The sequence below is a fragment of the Juglans regia genome, chromosome 6, assembly GCF_001411555.2.
Source record: "Juglans regia cultivar Chandler chromosome 6, Walnut 2.0, whole genome shotgun sequence".
Lineage (NCBI taxonomy): Eukaryota > Viridiplantae > Streptophyta > Magnoliopsida > Fagales > Juglandaceae > Juglans > Juglans regia.
Window position 1 is genome coordinate 36,744,244 of NC_049906.1, and position 16,672 is coordinate 36,760,915.

A 16,672-nucleotide genomic window follows, 5' to 3' on the forward strand; every position below is an offset into this window, starting at 1 on the left:
GATTTACACCTCTACATGTGGTTTATATTAACTAGCATTATTTATATATTAGTTTTGGAAACATTCATATAATATACAAAGAGCTCATATTAATCCTTCTTTCTACTCAAGTCAAGTTTGTGAGGTTTTCTATGAATAATATAAATATAAAGGAGGGTAAAAGGAGATAAAATCAAGATGCTTAACAAAGTTTTGGAGATCAATGTGTTAAACATTGACACTTTTGTAAAGTCTCTAATTATTGTATTATGTTATCAAGCAACATTGGCTCATCATAAGCATAAATAAGTAAGCTATTCCAAAAGGCAAGCCTTATGATTTAAAACAATCTCATAGCCTTTTCAACTTCATAAAAAGCTTTGGAATTCAAGTGTATACCAGGTCATGATCATGTTTTGGCAAATCTACCAATTGCATTATATGCACATCTTAGTAACAAATTAACAATATTAGCTAAGAAATAATTATTTGCAATTTATGAACCATGTATCATATGGTTGTATATCTATCTTTGCTCAGTTCCTAAAAAAAAAAGCTGTAATTTTAGTGTTAATACCTTGTTATATTACATGAAAATCTTGAAAAAGTAATCAAGTGTAAGGCAGAATGCATGGAATTAACATGGAAACATCCTTTAATTAGCAGCTAAATCATGTTAGTAAGCATTTAGATTGTGCCAAATCATTAATTGGTATCTTAATTAATTTTTATGCTAAATCATTGATAGACAAAATTAGGGAAATTAACACACTTGGAGGGTTAAAACTTGAACCACGTTACCAATGATAGCAAATTTTCTAGGTGATGTTCAGTTCCGTTGGATACAGAAATACTCTTAACCCATCTTATTTCATCTCATCATTACAACTTTATTAAACTTTCATATTAAATATAATAAACAATTCAACTTTTTTAAATCTTAAAATAATAATAATATTAAAAATAATATTTTATTTAACTCATCTAAAACCATCTCTTCTAATTTCAGACGAACCAAATTACCAAAATATATAATATTAGAAGAGTGGGGAATACTATTCTAATATAATATTAGAGGAATGGGTAATACCGTAATGATAATAGCATTCACACCAATATTGCAATTTAGATAATCGAGCTATATATTTTTCATTTTTCTAATCAAATACTCTACAATAATTTCTTAATTTTTTCTTTAAACCTTTATGTGTATTTTCTATTCCAATACACTTTGTGTATTTATCTCTCATTCTTTATTATATTAAAAAAAATAATTTTTTAAACTCAAAAAAATTTAATTTTTATTATTAATTAAAGAATAAATGTAATATATAATTTTTTTTTAACTCAGCAAAAAAGTATGTAATTTCTTATTATTTAATATCACATAAAAAATATTGTTATTTAAAATTATTAGTATATGTAATCCCCAAAATATCCTTATCACAACGTTGGCCCAATAAGACCAAGCAGGGTAACAGGTTGCAGGAAAAAATGTAAGATCCTTAACCCGCATCAGATCCCAACTCATTCCGGGAACCGAATTGCTCCTCGCTTTCTTCCCACGACGAAATCAGAGAGAGAGAGAGAGAGAGAGAGAGAGAGATGAAGATCACGGCGCTTTTGGTGCTGAAGTGCACCCCGGAAGGGTCCGATCCGGTCATACTTGCGAACGCGACGGACGTTAGCCACTTCGGGTACTTCCAGAGGTCCAGCGTCAAGGAGTTCATCGTTTTCGTCTCTCGCACCGTCGCCAAGCGCACGCTACCCTCCCAGCGTCAATCCGTCCAGCACGAAGGTTCCGATCTCTCCTCCATCGAATCTTCGTTCTTTGTTTTTGCCTTTTGCCTTTCCATACGAGTTCGTTCGGCTTAGAGCTTAGGTGATTCTATAGCTTGAAGGTCCCAACTTTTTTTCATCATTTGTATTTTTGTATGCATTAGCGGTGCAATTTGGTTGATTTTTTTTGAAAACTCATTAGGTTTTGGTGAGTTGTTGAAAGATATCGATTTTGGTTACCGAGTGGGGATTAGGTCGTGGACTCTTCTGGAATTTGGTCGGACAATGCGCAAGTTGATTAGGTGTTGGTGAATTTCTATGAGCTCTAATTGTTTGTGTGCGCGTCTATATACGGCTGCGTGAAATGTATTTGTTTTGGAATTGGAATTCCCACGGTGAGTGAGGTGGCCCTCTACTGGTGGGATCATACTTTGTTTATGGGGATTATGGAACTTTATATAGCTTCGTATTTATTGGTATATACGTCACAGCTACACACTGTAATTGGAGTCCAAGACTACGATTCCAGTGCTACTAAACATGGTGGAAGTGATCAAACCGTTTGTTTAATTTATGATGAATGGATTATGGCGTATTTTGCAATGACGTTTTTTGGGTGCTTTGTTAATTGAAATGGGCGAATTTGGATTTCCAATAGGACGTTGGTGTTCCAGAGTTCGTTCTTTTGTAAATGAATCATGGGGAATGTTGTCGTGATTTTCAAGTTAGAGTAACATAATTCATCCCAATTTGTTTGTCCTGGTTTCTGAGCATTCCTTCTATTTTTGTAAAGCCAATTTTCTTGGTGTTGTATAGAGTACAAGGTGCATTCTTACAACAGAAATGGCCTTTGTGTATTGGGCTTTATGGATGATCACTACCCAGTTCGAAGTGCCTTTTCTCTGCTCAACCAGGTATACCCAATATAATCCTTGTTTATCTGTTTATGTACCTCTTTTCTAGAAGTTAAATTTTTTCTCAATATGTTAGATAATTGATTAACCTACCAGAGATTTGTTTTCTTCAATGTACAAGCATACCATTTCATGTTCTGCTTTATAAGGTTGAAGGGCATGGATTTGGAGATGCTCAGGGAAATAACAAGCAGATCTTCTATGATAACTATTAGTATTTTTGCCCTTGATTTCTCTTTAGCCACATCTTCATAGCTGTAGTTGTGCTGAAGGTTTGGGTAGGGTGTGTAGGTGGGTGAGTGGCTGGGAGTCTGTTGGGATGGGGAAGGGTGTGTGATTGTGTGTTCTTGGTATTATGCTTCCTGAGGTTCTGGTAACTTCAGGTTCTAGGACTGGTGAATCTTTGAGGCTTTATATCTGCTTGCGTTAAATTATAGGTGCTGATTACAAACTTTGCCAGGTGCTAGATGAGTATCAGAAAAATTTTGGCGACTCATGGAAGACTGCACAAGCAGATAATACCCAAGCATGGCCATATCTGAGTGAAGCTTTGACAAAATTCCAGGTGTTTATAGTTTTTATTCTTCATCATTGTTTAATATTGGGTCATGGACAGCAAGTGGATTGATAGTATTTCATTTATAACCACTACTATGTCAATTGGGTTTTTCTTTTCCTTTCCTTTTTATTTTTTAATGGTTGAAGCATCAAGAAGTAACAAATGATAACTGAATGGTTTTATTTCTGCTTTCTCTTGTTTAACCCTTCAGGACCCTGCGGAGGCTGATAAGTTGTTGAGAATTCAGAGGGAGTTGGATGAAACTAAAATTATCCTTGTAAGTCCTGCGTTATTGCTTCAATAGTTTATTTAAAGTTAGATGATGATAAATCAAACTGTGTTCCTTTTATGTTCATGATTCTTGCATCCACCATATTTTAGTTGCACTTGAAAGCCTGTGGGATACAGAAAGTATGCTGAAAGATATTTACTTTGATCTTTATTATAAACTTAGTTCCTTTTATGGGAAGCATTATAGCTTGCTTTTCCCATCTGGTTTTTGCATGCAGCCTAACTTTTAGGGCAGTGTTAGGTTACTATTCCAACCAACATACTCATGTACCAAAAGACCATCTTTCCTGTGCCCACTTGCCTCTCACTCTATTTAGTGGGCTATCTCATTTTTTAACCATGTTGGATAGATTTGTTATTATTAGCTGCAAATGGGTGAAAATGGTTTGAAGGGTGTTCGACTAACCTTTTTTATTTGATTTTGAAATGGCAGTACGAGGCACAGCATATTCATTTTTCCAAGATGCTGTTTTTTAACTTGTTTCCACTATTTTATTTTTCGTTAGTCAGAGTAAGGTTTCAATTGCGGAAGATCAATTTCACAATCGGCTGTAGTAAGCTGGACTTGTGCATTTTTTATTTCAGCAAGCTGGCTAGTTAGCTTGCCCGTGTTTTTCGAGTTCTGAGATATGTATGGGATAGCTTACTCTGTGTTGTGCAATAGTGCCATCGCAAGTGCAGGGGTTTGAGAGGAGCTACTACATAATATATACTTGTGAAAGGGAGGACCCATATTTAAGCCATCCCTCCTAGGATTCTACTTAGGTGGGACAAGTGCTGGGCAATGACCCTCTGATATGGTATAAGATATTGGATTCTTGTGGACTCCTAGGAGGCATGGATTGAATATGGGTCCATGTGAATATGTGAATTCTTTATTGTGGGCATTTGAATGAATTGAACTTCTTTGACTGAGATTTGGATTGTTGAGAAGCGTATGGACTTGGTCCTTGTTTTCTCGTGGCGATCATTTGATGTATCAGGGTGGTTTCACCTGTTTTACCTCTCTTTCTCTTAAGTTCTTGTTTTCTCGCGGCAAGCATTTGATATATTAGGATTTTTTTTTTACCTTATTTGCCTTTCTTTTTTATTTTTTATTCACATGTAAGCGTTTTTTTTTTCTATTTTTGGTTTGATACAGCATAAGACTATTGACAGTGTACTTGCACGAGGTGAGAAACTGGACAGTTTAGTTGAAAAGAGTTCGGATCTCAGTTCAGCATCACAGGTTGGTAGAATAAATTTATGTTAGCAATGTGCATTCACATTTTCTGATGTCAAAATTGAGGATGAAAATTTGCAGTCAACATTAGATCCATTGAACACATTAATCCTTTTGAAATGAGCCATGGACCTAAAGTTGTGAATGGTTGAAACAGATGTTCTACAAGCAAGCCAAGAAGACAAACCAGTGTTGTACCATACTGTGAGCTTCTGCGGAGAGGAGCAATCTTGTAATTGCCTCCACATTTTCTAACGTCAAAGTTGATGGATGACAAATTGTGATTCTACTATGTTTATATCGTTTATCAATTGTTTTGTTGTTGTTGATGGATTCAAGAAATGGAAGGGAAAAAAGAAAAAGAAAAAGAAATATCAATTGTTTGGTGGGCAAAAGAAAGGAAGGAAACCTTGTATCGACAGATCATTCTATTATATTATAGAGTATATATGTGCTTGTTAAGCTCAATTCAGATGGTGTATTGTGATTTATCCATTCTGGTTCTTCATATTTAGTCACTCCATATATTTGTTCTAAAATTGGAACAGTCTATGAGTTCTGATTCCACTCTGGTTTGTCTTGATCCAATCGCCAAACAGTAATGCCTAGTTTGTTTTTGCAGATGAAATGATATAATATGAGTTAAGATTAAAATTAAAAATTGAATAAAATATTGATAGAATATACATTTTTTTAATATTACTTTTGTTTTTAAATTTGAAAAAGTTAGTATTGTTTATTTTATTTTATATAGAAATTTGAAAAATTTTTGATAATTAGATGAGAATGATTGTGAAAATAAACGAGAAAAAATTATTTTGAAAACCAAGAATGCTTACCATCGCAAAGAAAAATATCAGTTGTCACGATGCCATTAGGAATTAGATCACCTTCCATGATCCTAACCTTCGGTATAGCATTGTTGCCCTTTATTGCATGTACAAAAGCTTTTATCGGAATAGGAAGAGACCAATGGATTATCTCAAAGTCAATTTGGAATCTTGGATGGCACCATTGCCTTGTAGCTAGATTCCATTTTAATTCACACCAACATTTAATTTACTGTGGGAAAGGCAGTCTCTGCATTTGAACTTAATAACATCGACCATATGATTTACTTGGTTTTAAGACGCATTCAAGTCTGTTCTTCATATATTGAGAAGAGAAGACAAATAAAAGGCCATTTTGGTCGGTATCCAAGATTCAAAGCATTAAAAACCCGAGGCTCGAAGCCTTTGACGTGACTCAAATGGAACTTTCATCTCATCTAGATATCAACCAAAATTAATGAAACCTTTGGCTTGACTCAAATGGAACTTGCATCTCATCTAGATAAGGCTACAGCAAAACAGTCAGCATCAATCCCAACATCACCACCAGATAACATGATAAGGTCCAAAGATTGATCAATATACTCATTTCTCTTGGATTCTCTTCTAGAAAGTAATTCTACCACAGGAAAAAGTACATCAAACTCTCACAACAATTCAAATTGAATAAGACCCAGATGATATTTTACAAGGAATAGTCCCCAACTTCATAATCTAGGCATTAAAACTGTCTTCACACACTTTCCTGCTGTACAAACACTACAAAATAAGCAATAAACACAATAGCCCTAAATCTGGATGCTGCTCTTTGGATTTTTGGTCTTTTACTTTATAAAATACATAGAACGGTGAAACCCCAATATACCATTACCATTCAGCTATTTTCCCAAAATGGATTTAAACCACCAGATGCCTTTGGTGTCACTAGGGCCTTCTCCCTCTGGGGGAGGATCACTCTGTGGCGTCTTGTGGAGTTTGCTCACATCATAGCCCTCATCTTTGGCCCTTTGAACTAGCTGATTGTATATCTCTTCATCCATATGGGTTTGCCTGCATAATATCTAAGAGAACACCACCGAAAGAAAAAATAAACAAAAAACAAAAGCAATTAGTATACTATCCGCCACTACCAAAAAAAACTGATTATTTGTTATAAGTTATTCCAGCAAAAATTGTTAAAATGAGTCAATTTTTATCGCAAATAATCTTTATCGTCTCAAATAGTCTGTCTATGTAGGGCTATGCAATACACAAACCAGAAACAAAAAAAGTAAAGATTGGGGTATCTTTCAAAATTGGTTCTTTGCTGCAAGAAAGCGTGACAATAAGCCAACTATAATTGCAAGGAAAAACATATACATATATACTTTTATCAAAGAACCATGCTTACAAATCCAAATTTCCTTGTAAATACAAATTCTTTTTCTCCTCATCAATTCCTCTATAACAAATCAATTCAAGACTTGCAGTAAAATTAATCAAGGCTAAGTCGCAGATTATCAAGAAAATCAATAACAATCCCAAAAGATCGAACATAGATTCATTGAATTCAAAAATGGCGAATTAAAAGAAGTCTCGCACATAAAATCATAATTAAAGATCATTGACATACCCAAAGATACTTCCTGCTAGGCTGGCCAATCAAGGCATATCCATAATCATCATCAAGGTACAAGACCCAGTAGTCCCCGACCACAGGGATGATGGGCAGGAATGGAGGCACATAGAACTTCACTTTGAGCTTAGCCTCATCACTGTTGGTGTCAGCCTTGTATGCAGTTCCTTCTATGTACCCTCTTTTCCCATCAGACCAGGTCTCATTGAGCACATTCACAGTTCCATCATCTTTCAAAGTGTACGTAGCCCTTGTGTTCTCACCATTTTTGGGCTGGAACCTTGACGGGAACGAGGCTATCTCATACCACCGCCCCATGTACCGATTTAGGTCCAGACCCTTCACCACTTCCATCTCTTTCTTTGCCATTGCTTGCAATTCGCAGTGTACAGTCAGAGAGAGAGAGAGTTCCCGAGGTGTTTTTGCAGTTAAAGGATATTGCGCTTGCTCTTGATAAGTATGGATCGAGATGCAGGTCTGTGTTTAGAGTGATGTGATACGACGTAAGACGTGGCGGACTAAGAGCCTTACGTCTGTTGCGTGTAACCGTTGAGGTGAACGTTCCAGATCTAGATCGGTGTTTCTAGGATGTTTCGGTTTTTTTCTTTATTTCTTATAGCATTAGCATTGGATTGACTATCCTATTCTTCAAATTTTAATTAATATGTAACTTTTTTACTTTTAACTAATCATTTAAAATTTGAAGTCTACATTAGATTAGTCATCACACTCTTTATAATAATAAAATATTATTATTTGTTATTATTTATATTTTTTTTATTAATTTTTATTTTATTTTCATAATCTTTAATAACCTCTAACAAATCATATTCATTTTTATTTTCATAATCTCACAATCTATAATATAATAATCTCATATATATATAGATAGTAAAATTTCATATGAATAAAAATATCATATCTATAATATAATAATCTTAAAAAATACTTTTAGACTTGCTATAGTTCTTTTCATATTTGAAAAGAATAATGGATTTACTGTAGCTTATAGTTTGGATGAAAATAATTTAGCTAATTCAATGTGGAGTAAATATAGATGATGTTTGCTAAATTTAAAGATAAAAAGACATTTGACTAATCCAATGCCAATGCTCTTACTATTCTTCTGTTACCATTCTCGGAAAAAGTGGTGTGAAAATTTGTGATGCAAAACTCGGTGATGAATACCGACCAAGAAAAAACAAACTATAAACTTGGTGAGGATGGAAAATAAAATTAAAAAAAAAATGAAAAACTTGGTGGCTAAGAAAAAGCATAGAGCCAAATATATCATTGTCTAGATCAAGACATGAAGAGACTTGAGCCCTCCCTTGATGAACAGAAAATGGATTAGAATTCTCATCGTTTAATACCTTGGGCCATGGGAGGATATAAAATGCAATGTCCTAACCTTGCAAAGAAAACAAAAAAAGATGGTACAATGTTCATCAAGTCTCTTGATCTCGTTTAGTTATGCAGTTCAGATGAAATATTTATTAGAATTTTATAATATAATTTTTATTTTAAGATTTTAAAAAATTAAATTATTTTTTATTTTTTATGTGATAGTCTAAAAAAATTGTAATTATGAGATAAAATAAAATAAGATGATATAATTTAATTTTATGTAACCAAACCTACTAATTCTTATTGGCAATTTTCCATATGCACTTGATGGTATGAAAGACCAACAAGCATCACAAGATGAGGAGTATGATACGCATTGTTAAAAGGATCGAGATCATTTGAAGTTTGGATAACTCTAATATTTTAGAATTGAAAATGATAGATATTAAAAAAAAACTTTATTAATATTATTAAAAATTTAATATGCTTTTAGAGATCCACGTGAAATCTAATCAATGTAGATATTGATCTGAAATCTATTATCTATTTTACTATCATATTCTCACAATCTCATATATTTAATGATTAAAGACTATTTATTATATTTCATCTGTAACTAATCATTTAATGTCATGTTAAAGAATGTTGATGGAATAATGAAAAACAATAATGATAAATATAACTTTTCTAAAATAAATTATTTGTTCCATACATCTTGTATCTAAAAAATAAATGTTTTAGCTACGAAGAGTTTTTATAAAAATAAATTTATAAATTAATTTAATTTAATGCAATATATTAGATTGTAAAATTATTTTTATTATAAAGTAAATTTAATATATCTTATAAAATTATATCAATTTATAAATTTAATTGAATAAAATCTTGCGGCTAAAACACTTCTCTAACTAAAATATCTCTCATCTTTGCCTTTCCTTAGGTTAACCATCAGTCCAACCACCTCTCACGATTAGCATGCTCCTCCTTTCTTTCCTTTTTCTTTCATTATCCATTCCTCCATTCCTCTTTCTTTTTTTTTTTAATCTTTATTTTTCATTGTTCTCTCTTGGATTTGTCTTTGTAGAATTAGATCTACCACTTGATAAGGAGAAAAAGAGTTCTACAGTATAAATTTACAGAGACATGAGCATAGCCGCCTGTTGATGCAGATGATGATTACAAACGACAATCATCATGGCACCACCATTCACCCTCCTCTTGGGTTTGTTTCTGATTAGGCTATTTGTACTGCGTTTAGATGTTAAACTGAGTTAAGTTAAAAGTTAAAAATTAAATAAGATATTGTTAAAATATTATTTTTTAATATTATTATTATTTTAGAATATAAAAATATTAAATTGTTTATTATATTTTGTGTTGAAATTTAAAAAAATTGTAATGATTAAATAAGATGAATTGAGATGAGTTGGAATGAGTTTGAAATCCATTATTTTGTGTTCTCTCTTGTAATAATTAAATTTATATTTTTAATAAGTCTAAGTTTTTAGAATAAGTAATGATTTAATGTTGTATTAAAGTAGAGCTCCTAAGTTTAAACTCTCATTCTACAATTTATATTTTTAATTAAATATATCACGTATTGGATCTATTTATTGAGGGAGAGTCTGACCGAGAGTGTTAAAATAAAAATAAATAACTAAATCTATTTCTTTCAATTAGTTTAAGCTTTTTAAATTTTTGAGATAAATAATGATTTCACATGGTATCATAATATAGGTTTTAAGTTTGAACCTTGACTATTCACTCTATTTTATTTAATTAAATATTCAACGTATTGGACCCATTTATTGAAGGAAAGTATGGCTCACAGATGAGGATGAATATTAAGAATATAATATAAATAATTAAATCTATATTTTTTTACAAGTTTAAACTTTTGATATAAGTGATGATTCTATAAATAAAATATTTTTAAAATATTATTTTTAATATATTTTTAGATGAGATAAAATATTTTTAGTTAAAAGTTAAAAGTTGAATAAAATATTGTTAGAATATTATTTTTTAATATTATTATTATTTTGAGATTTGAAAAAATTCAATTATTTATTATATTTTGTATGAAAATTTGAAAAAATTATAATGATAAAATAAGATTAGATAAAACTATTTATGTATCCAAACCGGTCATAGTATAATTTCTTCATTGATTATGTAATTAAAAACCCAATATGGACCCAAAAGACTAGAGAAGGATCCTTCTAAGTAGCCCTCATTGGGCTGTATTTTCAATTGTAGCCTAAAGCCGGGTTTGAATAGTGAAATTATCTCATTTTATTTAATCTAATTATTATAATTTTTTCAAACTTTTAAATAAAATATAATAAATAATTAAATTTTTTAAATTTTAAAATAAAAATAATATTTTAACAATATTTTATTCAACTTTCATCTCATCTCAATATACTGTCTAGACCTAATTCTCTCTCACTTTTTTAGCCTTTTCCAGTGATGTTTAGTGTTGCTTTTCTGCCCATTGAGGCCACAAATGAATTTATAAAAGTAAATTTAAAAAGTGATATGACTACATTTTGAGTAGCGAAGATATCTCAATACTTTCTAAATATTTTTGTACGGATAAAAATATTCCACATGTCAAAAATAGTGAATCATCTTTGTACAAAAGTCTTTTCAAAAATCACTATAATATTTATCACTATTATATATAAATAAAAAAATAAAATCACTATAATATTTATCACTATTATATATAAATAAAAAATAAAATCACTATAATATTTATCACTATTATATATAAATAAATAAATAATCACTATAATATTTATCACTATTATATATAAATAAAAAATAAAATCACTATAATATTTATCACTATTATATATAAATAAAAAATAAAATTACTATAATATTTATCACTATTAAATATAAATAAAAAATAAAAACACTATAATATTTATCACTATTATATATAAATAAAAAATAAAATCACTATAATATTTATCTCTATTATATATAAATAAAATCATCATTAAAAAAAATAATCATTGTTGGACCCATAACTTTTTCAATTATCTATTTAAAATTCAACAGTTCAACATATTTCATAAATCTAAACAACTCAAAATACTCTTAATGGGACCCACAAACCCACTTCAATCTCTACTCATAATTATTCACAAGCATTCTCAATACTTTTAAGATATTCTCATTACCCAAAAGTAACCATGAGAGGTGTGAGAACAGAGAAGCTTCGAGTTAGAACTCTAATCGAACCGAGCTGGTTTTTGAGTTGTTGAGTTTGGCTCGATTCAAAATATTCGAATTCAAAATTTGTATTTATTTTTTGTTCGAACTCGATTCGATAAGTTAAATTCTCAATTTGAACTCGGCTTTGATTGTTTATTTTTTTGAATAAGATTTAATAATTAATAAATAAGATAAATAAAAAATATAATATTAAATTTGTACAACTAATAATTATAATCACTATTGAATTATAATATTTTAAAAATTTATAAATAATTAATATCTAACTAGTTGATATTTATCTATAATGATAATATATCATATACCTACAAAAATTATTAATACATACACTATGACATGATAGAAGATATCTATTTTTGATTTTCATGTACAAATATTAAATCTTATCGATTAATTATTGTACAAATTATAAAATATAACTATAAAATATATTTAATATATAGATATAAATAATTAAGTTATATAATGCTATGTTTATATTATTAATTAATATATATATATATACATAGATGTATATATTTATTAATATATAAATAAATTTTAATTGAGTCGAATTAACATGTCATCTCAAGCATAAATGAATAGATATTAACGAGTTTTAATAGGTCTCGTTTGTTTTCAGATATGAGATGAGATTAAAGTTAAAAAGTTGAATAAAATATTGTTAGAGTATCTTTTTTAATATTATTTTTATTTTAAGATATAAAAAAGTTGAATTGTTTATTTTATTTTGTATTAAAAATTAAAAAAATTATAATGATGAGATGAGATGTGATGAGATGAGATATTTTTTCAAAACAAACTACGCCCGAGACAAATTTTATTACATATGTATTATTTATTAATCGAATGAGTATTTAGTTTTACGAGCGATTTGTTTTTTTTGTTTTACGAGTCAAATTCAATTGGAATTAAACCGGACGATTAGGACCAACTATCAACACTCGGATTCATTTACAGTGCTTCGATTTTGGACCACTGGGTGGTTACCTCACGAGATTTTGTAATAAAAACTGATTTGACTGAATAAAGGTATGTGACTATAAATTGACTCTCTGAGCGTCGTTCTGGAGTGGTAACATCTAACTTCTTCGAAAACATGGAACAGCGTAGTTAAATACATGAAAACTAGTTCACTTTCATAAAACCAATTTGTGCTTTGGATCTCACTCTCTCGCACAGTCTCACGCAGAGAGAGAGAGAGAGAGAGAGATGTCGAGGCGATCTGGGGCATGCTTCTTGAGGTGGTGTTTGGTGGTTTTTGCAGTGGTATCAGCTCTGGGAGTGTGTGGGCCGGCTCTGTATTGGAGGTTCAAAAAGACTGTGAGGCTGGGGGGTACCACAGCCTCTTGTCCTCCTTGCATCTGTGATTGCCCTCCTCCTCTGTCCCTTCTCAAGATTGCCCCTGGTATAAATTCTCTCTCTCTGGGTCTTGCCTTAAAAAAATGGCCTTGGTGTTTTTGCCTGTGGGATGCCGTAAAAACAGATTTTTGATTGACTGTATATTGATTGGAACGAAATTATTGTGTTTTTCCCCGTGGGATGCTGTATAAATCTGTTTTTGATTGACTATGTATTGTTTGAAATGACAATTAAGCAGTACCCATGTATTGCTTCTATTGTCGTTGCTGATTTTAGTTTTGGAGCTATCTCTTTGTTTGATATTCGATTAGGTTGAGAAAGTTAAACCCAATTCAGATTTGATTTTGTTTTCTTCTTCTGTTTCATTATGTGCTGAAACACTTGAGATCGAGGGGTGCTGCCAATTCGTTGATTTGAGGTCTATTGATAATTTTGGATTCTGGGCTTTCTTTTTAGAATAGTTTTCGAAGTATGAATACAAGTACAGGTTCAAAGGTGTAATTCTGTATTCTTTTGTTGCATTTTAATCGCAATTAACTAGGAACTTAATATTTTCCATTTGTGATTTTCATTTATTGTAAGTTCAAATTTTGGATTCTTGTTTCCGATTGCTTTTTGTCTATTCTGGGTATCTTAAGCTTGTTGAAGTTAAAGGTAACCTACTTCAGTTTCTGGTGTTTTATGTGGCAATTGGATGGAACTCAGTTTGTGTTTGAGAGATCTGTTCTGTTGTTTGTTCCGAATTTCATCTTTATCTCATCTACATGCCATTATAACCATAGGATAATCATTAAGATCTGGCCTTTTCTGATCTTATTTGCTCTACTTACAGTCTTACACCTCTCACAACCTTTTAATGGTTATTGCCTTGAAAATACAACTTTATATCACATCTTATGTGTAAATGATCATCAGCCAGGTTCCATGAAGTCCTTTCTAAATTTGAATTTACAATTGATTGTGTACTCAGTTTTATTGCCTTGATTAAGAAGCCTAAGCCCTCTTGCTGCTGGTGGCTTAAACCCATGTTTCAAGTCTTAGCTCCATACGAGTTTAGCATTCATGTTTTGTTAACTAATTTGTGTCAATCAGTATTTTCCTGAACTATTATGTTATAGCATTCGATAGATAATGTTATCCACTTGTACACTTGCACTGCTAAAATAATGTTATTAGGTATTGGGTTCAACGTCTATTGTCTCATCATTTCACTTCCTTCAAAATTCTGGCATTGGTCTGTTTTTTTATTATGAATAGGGTCATTACCCAGTTCTGGTCTCACCCAAATGGGGTCCTACCTAGGTGCTTTCTTATGATTGATTAGGACATTGGATGTTGAACTTCCGAAATATTTCACATAGATGCCAAGCGCTTATGTGATTGTATAACTTCAATGATTCAATGTCTCTGTATGCATTTGGCTGTGATTTGTATTCAGTCCTCTTTATAGTTTGGTAAGATGCGTCATCATTGTTATCTGTCTTTGATGTTAAAATAATGAAAGATTTTACTGGCTACTTTTCTGAATGTTAAGGTTATATCAAATGGCAATCTGCCTATTGCAGTCCAACCATTTATGATAATGAACTGAAGGGTTGGCTGAAAAAAAAATCAAATTTTGATCCTGTTATTTTTTATTTAGCTGCCTGCAGCCTTCTTATTCCAGGATTTGCACAAACTAATTTGGCTGCCAAAATCGCATGCAGATCTGGGATTTTTACTATCGATTTCTTTGTCTTTTCTGTTGTTTTTCTTTTCGTTACAGCCTTCTTTGTAGTATTCGGGAAATGATTTTTGCATGTGTCCTAACATCGTTCATCTCTGTGCTTTGAATTCTTTTGCAGGGTTGGTCAATCTGTCCATCACAGGTTAGATTTCATCTTTCTGAGTCAATTTGTGAAGAAACTCCTGTGTAATACATTAAATTTATCTGAGATCTGTTAATTTGGTGAAGAAATTCCTGATACGTCTATGTAATATTTATAAGGAATATTTTATACGAATTGAATTCTATCTTTTATCTTTCATTCTCTGCTTTCTTTCGTGAAAAGGGTGATGCGAGCTGTCCATTTATGTGATTTCCTTGACTTCTTGTGCTTATGCTTTGGACTGTGCATACCATGTCATCTATACTGTCCATCCACAGCTTAGGTTGCATTTCTAGATTAAAAATGTGGATATACTACAAAAATCATGTTTTTTTTCTCTTATGTTTGTTTTTATTTCTTATTAACTTCGATGTTTGTGTAAAGTTAATTTTGCCTACTATGGAGCTCCAACCTTAGTATTTTCATTTGGCTCTTCGCCAAATGGCTCTTTTGTCTGGGATTTTTATATCCATAGGTCCTTCTTGCAGTAGATTCTTCTTGATGTTACAATAAAAGAAGTTGAAAATATGAACAGCTTATTATATTATACCATAGCTTCTGTCATGCCATCTTCCAAATTAAAAGTCGAGAGAATCCTTTCAGTAGATGTAGTTGTTGGCCCCAACAGGGGCCTAATTTTTATAACCTTTGCACTAGGAACACTCAAAGGTTTCCTCGTGATGTTCTTAGCCGCCAAGTCGGTCCTTCTTTTACCTTTCTAAAGGCCTGAACTCTTCCTTTGCATTGCTTGCAGACCTGGTTATCTTTCTAGTTATTTTTTTTATCCTATGAATCTAATGTTAGTCATGCTTATGAACAGATTGTGGAAGTAATGACCCAGACCTCAAGCAGGAGATGGAGAAGCAATTTGTTGACCTTCTGACAGAGGAGTTGAAGCTGCAAGAGGCTGTTGCTCAGGAGCATGCTCATCATATGAACATTACCTTTGCTGAAGCTAAAAGGGTGGCTTCCCAGTACCAGAGAGAGGCAGAAAAATGCAATGCTGCCACTGAAACCTGTGAGGAGGCCAGAGAGCGGGCTGAGGCATTGCTGATCAAGGAAAGAAAGGTGACTTCATTGTGGGAGCGACGCGCCCGTAAAATGGGTTGGGACGTGGAATAATTGACTGCTGGACGTGATATATTTTTTCTCTGACCAAGCAATTGTTCCACCCTCGGTTTATTTATACAGGCAGGAAAGAAAAGTGCCTGAGTTGTCATTTTGTGGAAGCAGAATTCCTCTCTCTCTCCCCTTGTAGTTGTTGCACTGGCCTTATATGTCATGTGTGCATTAGTCTTTAAGTTATAAATGACAATGTAAAGGTTTTCTCAGTTCTACCATTCACTAATACAATCATATTCTGATGATTTGGTTATATATATATATATATATATATATATATATATATATTACTCGTTAGTCGTTTCAAGCATATCCTTTCTGGTCAGGACGGCATTTTCATATTTTGCTTCTGGTATGCATTTCATTTCGGCTTATATTTAACTAAATTAACCAACTTTGGCTTCCGGCTCAGGGAGGTGAAAAAAAAAAAAAGTACTTGGATTATAATATAGTTTGAGAAATTGAAGTTTGAATGTTAGATGACTTATGGATCTCAAAAGTCAAAACTACTCAAGCATAAACATGTGGTTGAAGA

The 16,672-nt window shown here is 31.8% G+C and overlaps 3 protein-coding genes across 3 annotated transcripts; 2 read left to right on the forward strand and 1 right to left on the reverse strand.

Annotated features, from left to right (window-relative positions):
• The first annotated feature begins 1,451 nt into the window (after window positions 1-1,451).
• Window positions 1,452-5,260, forward strand: LOC109012903 (VAMP-like protein YKT61). The gene is made up of 6 exons (XM_018994799.2): window positions 1,452-1,777; window positions 2,575-2,672; window positions 3,133-3,237; window positions 3,443-3,508; window positions 4,664-4,750; window positions 4,902-5,260. The coding sequence occupies exons 1-6, from the start codon at window positions 1,585-1,587 to the stop codon at window positions 4,950-4,952; spliced, it is 600 nt and encodes a 199-aa protein (XP_018850344.1). The 5' UTR covers window positions 1,452-1,584; the 3' UTR covers window positions 4,953-5,260.
• An 872-nt stretch (window positions 5,261-6,132) lies between these two features.
• LOC109012906 (temperature-induced lipocalin-1) lies at window positions 6,133-7,773 on the reverse strand. Its single transcript, XM_018994804.2, has 2 exons — window positions 7,187-7,773; window positions 6,133-6,635 (listed from the first exon to the last, which is right to left on the reverse strand). The coding sequence occupies exons 1-2, from the start codon at window positions 7,556-7,558 to the stop codon at window positions 6,453-6,455; spliced, it is 555 nt and encodes a 184-aa protein (XP_018850349.1). The 5' UTR covers window positions 7,559-7,773; the 3' UTR covers window positions 6,133-6,452.
• Window positions 7,774-12,845: 5,072 nt separating this feature from the next.
• On the forward strand, window positions 12,846-16,382 carry LOC109012908. Its single transcript, XM_018994806.2, has 3 exons — window positions 12,846-13,193; window positions 14,992-15,015; window positions 15,836-16,382. The coding sequence occupies exons 1-3, from the start codon at window positions 12,998-13,000 to the stop codon at window positions 16,135-16,137; spliced, it is 522 nt and encodes a 173-aa protein (XP_018850351.1). The 5' UTR covers window positions 12,846-12,997; the 3' UTR covers window positions 16,138-16,382.
• The last annotated feature ends 290 nt before the right edge of the window (window positions 16,383-16,672 follow it).

Coding starts and splice junctions, on each gene's coding strand:
- LOC109012903 (XM_018994799.2), top strand. CDS start 1,585: ATGAAGATCACGGCGCTTTTGGTGCTGAAGTGCACCCCGGAAGGGTCC. Junction 3,509..4,663: donor ATGAAACTAAAATTATCCTT/GTAAGTCCTGCG, acceptor GGTTTGATACAG/CATAAGACTATTGACAGTGT. Junction 4,751..4,901: donor ATCTCAGTTCAGCATCACAG/GTTGGTAGAATA, acceptor TGGTTGAAACAG/ATGTTCTACAAGCAAGCCAA.
- LOC109012906 (XM_018994804.2), bottom strand. CDS start 7,558: ATGGCAAAGAAAGAGATGGAAGTGGTGAAGGGTCTGGACCTAAATCGG. Junction 6,636..7,186: donor CTAGCAGGAAGTATCTTTGG/GTATGTCAATGA, acceptor GTGTTCTCTTAG/ATATTATGCAGGCAAACCCA.
- LOC109012908 (XM_018994806.2), top strand. CDS start 12,998: ATGTCGAGGCGATCTGGGGCATGCTTCTTGAGGTGGTGTTTGGTGGTT. Junction 13,194..14,991: donor CCTTCTCAAGATTGCCCCTG/GTATAAATTCTC, acceptor ATTCTTTTGCAG/GGTTGGTCAATCTGTCCATC. Junction 15,016..15,835: donor GGTCAATCTGTCCATCACAG/GTTAGATTTCAT, acceptor GCTTATGAACAG/ATTGTGGAAGTAATGACCCA.